Below are 5,688 nucleotides of genomic sequence, written 5' to 3' on the forward strand. Positions count from 1 at the left end.
TCCTTTGACGAGAGGTTGTGATCTGAAGTCTGTACTCTGTGAGAACTTGGAGCTTGCCTATAAGCTCCGAGAGTTGCGGGCGCATATCCAAAATCTCCAAGTATTCCAGTTCCTGCAGCTGGTGAAGGTGTAAGAAGTCTCTCTCTGGTACATGTTCATGGCGAAGTTTGAGACCCTTGAGCTTTGGAAAAAGGTGTGTGATCTGAGCTGTGTGAGCTCCCAAATGTGAGGGCCAGGGGTCTATGTGCAAGTGCAGGAGATTTGGTGTCTGCACTGACACAGCTGCCATGTCCTCTACAGACAACCCTGCAACACATAGTGTGAGACTGGTCAATGTGGCTGGAATGGACGTGACATACGTATTAACAGGCGGGCCCTTGACGATGACCAGGGTTGACAGTTGAGGGAGGTCACTCAGCCATGTTTTCAGGGGACAGTCTTCAGGTGATGGCCCTCTTTCTGGCATCTCCTGATGCGAGTGTTTGTAGAAAATAGCAAGCCTCTTAAGGCCAGGCATCAGTCTCATTGCATCTTCTGGTAATGAATGATCCATGAAGTCAATAAGTTCCAAACTGGACAAGACGGGGGCACCACCAGCTTCTCCTAAGGGGCTCGGGTTGGGTCTGGAATTATTGTGAAAGGCACACAGTGTATGCACAATGGACACTGAGAGATGTTTCAGTTTACTCAGACACATAAGTATGGAGTGAACCATCCAAATGGTTTCTTCAAATATTTCCATCCGATGACAGACCAGAGATGTAAGATTTGGAAACTGTGAGACAGCAGGAATAAAGCTACCCATGGTGGAAGTGGGAAATGTAACATCACACATGCTGAGGTGTGTAAGCTGCTGTGGTCGATACAGTGTGGAAACATCTAGCAAAAGAGAGATGCGACTGCTTCTAATAGCCAGACGCTTCAAATGTGTGAAGTCCTTTAAGCAGTCGAGGTTTGCTTGGGAGCTTTGGTCTAATACTACTGTGTTTAGAGTAGGAAGGGACAGGGCCAGCTGTTTCCAGACATTAGCTTTGGTGCTCCTTAACACCACACTGGTGACTTTTCTGCGGCGAAGAGTGGCCCAGAATTGACTGTTGTAAGAGCCATTTTGAAAACCCAGAACTACTGACCAGTCTTTCCAAAGAGATCCGTGGTCAACAAGTTTTTTGAAATACTTGCACGATGCCCGGACGCTAAACTTGTCTGCCGCTGAAAGATACCCAAAAACGTGGTTCCAGATCTCTGACGGAAGCTGTAGTGCCGTTTGTAGCATTGTTTTTGCTCTGCTATCGGATATGTTAGCTAGTGTGCTAACATCGGCATTAATTCATTAGCGTTACGCAATAGTTGGAAAGGGAGAAAGATCATTCTTTATTACACCACGCTTGTTAAGTCGCACCGAAAAGGAAGCGTTGGTTGTATGTGATAAGTGGGATTTTTCTTATTGGTGGTAATGTGGTTACAGAAGTGATTGACACAGCAGCTATCCAATGGGTGTGCAGCTAACGCCCATACTCCATTGTGATTGGTCATTGTTAAGTATATATTCTTCTCGCGGCCTTTCCTCTTCCTCTTTCTTTCACGCGACCCTCTTGTGTCCGGTAAGGATTTTCTTTCGTGCTTTTAGAAAACTATAATGTAAAAAATATGGCATAAATTAGTTTTGGCTTCATTAGAAATATCTTACAATACTTAGAGAAAAAAATTTTGTGTGTAAAAGTGTGGTGATGTGACTTAACCTAGCGCGGCCTGTTAAAATGTTGCTAGCTTGCTTTTAGCCAGTTACCTCTAGCTAGCTAGCTTTCGAGCACATTTCAGGGTGTACCATCCATATTGTGTCGTAGTTATGTTTAGAACGTTCATCTATTAACGTGTTCATTCTTCGGTTACAGATATTACCTTGTCTTTAAATCAGCTTTTAAGCGATCCTTGGAAGCACTGCAAAGATGCCCAGGGAAGACAGGGCCACGTGGAAGTCGAACTATTTTATGAAAATCATCGTAAGTAGGACTTGGCTTATGTAAGTTTATATTAACGCATCTAATAAATTTACTTTTATGCTGTAAACATGAATGTGTGTGTATATAATGAAAATGCGTCTATTTGTAGCAACTTCTGGATGACTTTCCAAAATGCTTCATTGTGGGTGCAGACAATGTGGGATCCAAGCAGATGCAGACCATCCGTCTGTCTCTGCGTGGCAAGGCCGTGGTGCTGATGGGCAAAAACACCATGATGCGCAAAGCCATTCGTGGCCACCTGGAGAACAATCCTGCCTTGGAGAAGTGAGCTTAGTCTTCTTTTACTGTTATGAATTAGCAGGATAAGTTACAATGCAGCTTGTGTAGTACTGCGTTGTCGTTCCCCCTGCAAACAGTAACTGTCTCCTCGCTATACCTGTCAGTCAGTATCCCTCGACTGCCAGGCACGTAAGGTTTCAGACATGTGAAACTTTTTTCTTTTTTTAAAAATGTCAGTCTCTTCGCATGTTAACGCGTTTCTTTTCCCATGATTTGCCAGGCTACTGCCTCACATTAAAGGAAATGTGGGCTTTGTATTCACCAAGGAGGATCTGGCTGAGGTCAGGGACCTGCTGCTGGCCAACAAGGTAACACTCTTAAAGAATAGTGTGTGGCGCAGATACTACCACATAGTATATTCATCCAGTTGTACACACAAATGCAACGCTTGGCTCTAGATGGCCACAAAGTAATGCCAAGCTTGGCTTTATGAAGCATGACTTAATATAGTAGTTAATTTGTATAAATGTAATACTGTTGAGCCAGAACCTTACTAAAGCAAACTACCTTCATGAGGTTTTATTGCAGAGCTCTTTTGTACAGTTGACATTATAACATTGTACCTAATCTCTACACAAATGATTCAGGCCTTTTAGCAAAATGAAATTAAACTTTAAATGTCTAACTAGTATTTGTGTTAACACATAACTTATGTGTGGTGGCAATCAGAAACATTGTGAGAAACCTAGGTCTGTGCAGGATAAGTTACAATGCAGCTTGTTTGGTACTGCGTTGTCGTTCCCCCTGCAAACAGTAATTGTCTCCTCGCTATACCTGTCAGTCGGTATCCCTTGACTGCCAGGCACGTAAGGTTTCAGACATTTATTTAAAAGAAACTGTTAGACCTCAGACAACCATGCTTGAGAAATTAAGCATACTCAAATTCTTGACCCCAGGTACCTGCAGCTGCCCGTGCTGGTGCCATCGCCCCATGTGATGTGGTTGTGCCAGCCCAGAACACTGGTCTGGGTCCTGAGAAGACTTCTTTCTTCCAGGCTTTGGGTATCACCACTAAGATCTCCAGGGGAACCATTGAAATCTTGGTTTGTTTTAAAACTATTATACTGTCAGTTGGAATTTCACTGTATGATTACACGATTGTCCCAGGCTTGTCAATTGAAACCGTTGAAATGTTTGCATCATTAACATTCAATTTTTATATCCCTAGAGTGATGTCGGTTTGATCAAGACTGGCGACAAGGTTGGTGCCAGCGAGGCCACACTCCTCAACATGCTGAACATCTCACCCTTCTCCTACGGACTTAACATCCAGCAGGTGTATGACAATGGCAGCGTATACAGTCCTGAGGTGCTCGACATCACAGAGGCTTCTCTGCATGCCAGGTTCCTGGAGGTGAGATTGCGGTTTTATAGAAGTCCTTGCAACTAAATTCTTGATTAAATTTGGTGTGCGTATATACTTTTTTCACTATATTGTAAAATTTAGGGTGTGAGGAACATCGCTAGTGTGTGCCTGGAGATTGGCTACCCCACTTTGGCCTCTGTCCCCCACACGATCATCAATGGCTACAAGAGAGTACTGGCTGTTGCTGTGGAGACAGACTACTCCTTCCCACTGGCAGACAAGGTGTGAACATAAAATGTATTTTAGTTGACATGTAGAACAAGCATTCATCCTTGCTTTGGTTTTGTATGAACAGAAAATCTGCAAATGGAAACTCAAATATTTTTTTTGTGGTCCTTGCAGGTCAAGGCTTTCCTGGCTGACCCTACTGCCTTTGTAGCTGTTGTGGCGCCCGTAGCAGCTGCTGAGACCGCTGCAGCGCCAGCTGCAAAGGAGGAGGTCAAGGAAGAGTCTGAGGAGTCCGATGATGACATGGGCTTTGGTCTGTTTGACTAATAAAGCAAACAGATGTCAAGTAACATCATGATTGAATAAAGTCTTGTAGATTCCATCTTGTGGGTTTTTGTTTAAACCTTGCATTGTCATATTTGTTACACAGCAAATGTTTCCAGTTCTGGATAACCCTACACTAAGCAATTAAATCAATACAGCACAGATGGGGGGGGGGGGGAGTACTAACTTCCTGTACTTGAGTAGAGTACAGATACTTGTGTTAAACTCTAGATGTACTTACCTCAACATTTGAGTGCAACTTGAGACACTTCAGTGGACATAGGCTTTGTATGTCATTTCCTACATTTTAAATGGCTGTTTGCCAATAAGCCAAAACCTTGTAAAGGACTAGGTTTGAGATTCTGACTGAGCAGTATGATGTAAATTCCATTCTGAGAATTAATTATATTTATCTTCCCCTTAGATTCAAAGGAATCTACATATGTGTGCTCAAATGCTTCTAGAAAGGGGACAAAAAGGAAATTGCATAACTGACATGAATTTGCCTATACTTGGAGCAACATTTAAAGACTAGCATACACAATGCATAGGAACATTGGCTACCGAATGATAAACCCACTATATAACTAAGCAATTAAATGTCCCTAAAACTCAAATTTGAGCAAGGGTGTTCAACAATCGACATTAAGAATCAACAAGGTGCAACCTAGTTAATGTCCAAATCACAATCCACTGACTATCCTCCGGACAGCGGCGGTCTATTTTCTCAGTGTGCCGTGCTCGCCCGTTCACGGTGTGAGGCGCGTGTCCGCGCTATCCTCCGACATGCACATACAATCACTTGATAGACGACTTTTTGTACAAAACTAAAGTAACAAGTCCATTTTTTTTTTAATGTAAAGAGTAGAAAGTACCGATATTCGTGTTAAAATGTAAGGAGTAATAGTAAAAAGTCGCCACAAAAATAAATTTAACTGAATAGAAGGTGCAGAACACCGATGTTTCATAGCACCCACAATTAAATACTTGAGTGCAGTAGACCGGAACACCTCATGAATAATTGTGATTCTTCACAGAAAATGAGGCAATGCGTTTGAGTTAGAAGTTATTTTTCTTTTAACGCTGAAGAATGGTCCCACAGACCCGAACAACACAAGGGTTTTAGAGGGAAGCTGGTTTAACAGATACTCAAAACGGTTGTATGTAAGACAGTTCAGTTTGAGTCTTGGTGGAAATAGGTGTGAGTCGGGTTATGGATGGGTCAGCCTTCAAAATAAAATCTTGCGGTGAAATGTAAAGCGAGACTTAAAATGTTTTAATAACCGTAAATGTGTCGCAAAAATCAAATGACATGCAGACCGGTAACACAAACGCTATGAATGTAATTAGCGATGTTTTGTGGCCGCCTGTCCCTAATCTTAAATGTATCAAGAACAATCGGCGTGGGGCTTTTGCTTGCATTTTGGCTGTGCTGTGTCATTGGAACTAGTTTCTACTCAGTAAAATTATTCTTTAGAATGTGGCTGATCTGAAGGACTGCCAAAATTTATCTGCTTGAATTTACTCCAC

General features: G+C 42.5%; 1 protein-coding gene and 2 non-coding genes across 4 annotated transcripts; all 3 read left to right on the forward strand.

Annotated features, from left to right (window-relative positions):
- Window positions 1–1,480: 1,480 nt before the first annotated feature.
- rplp0 (ribosomal protein, large, P0) lies at window positions 1,481–4,214 on the forward strand. Of its 2 annotated transcripts, XM_034869880.1 has the most exons (8): window positions 1,481–1,601; window positions 1,893–2,000; window positions 2,110–2,285; window positions 2,521–2,608; window positions 3,197–3,343; window positions 3,469–3,654; window positions 3,748–3,888; window positions 4,009–4,214. In XM_034869880.1, the coding sequence occupies exons 2-8, from the start codon at window positions 1,947–1,949 to the stop codon at window positions 4,159–4,161; spliced, it is 945 nt and encodes a 314-aa protein (XP_034725771.1). In that variant the 5' UTR covers window positions 1,481–1,601; window positions 1,893–1,946; the 3' UTR covers window positions 4,162–4,214. The 2 variants fall into 2 exon arrangements, with proteins under 2 accessions (XP_034725771.1, XP_034725772.1); XM_034869881.1 differs by lacking the exon at window positions 1,481–1,601 and having other exon boundaries at window positions 1,893–2,020.
- Window positions 2,317–2,445, forward strand: LOC117944149. The gene has a single exon (XR_004656504.1). It is a non-coding gene; the product is annotated as a small nucleolar RNA SNORA63 (small nucleolar RNA).
- LOC117944150 lies at window positions 2,994–3,122 on the forward strand. Its single transcript, XR_004656505.1, has one exon. It is a non-coding gene; the product is annotated as a small nucleolar RNA SNORA63 (small nucleolar RNA).
- Window positions 4,215–5,688: the final 1,474 nt, after the last annotated feature.

Source organism: Etheostoma cragini, chromosome 4 (genome assembly GCF_013103735.1).
Source record: "Etheostoma cragini isolate CJK2018 chromosome 4, CSU_Ecrag_1.0, whole genome shotgun sequence".
NCBI classification, from domain to species: domain Eukaryota; kingdom Metazoa; phylum Chordata; class Actinopteri; order Perciformes; family Percidae; genus Etheostoma; species Etheostoma cragini.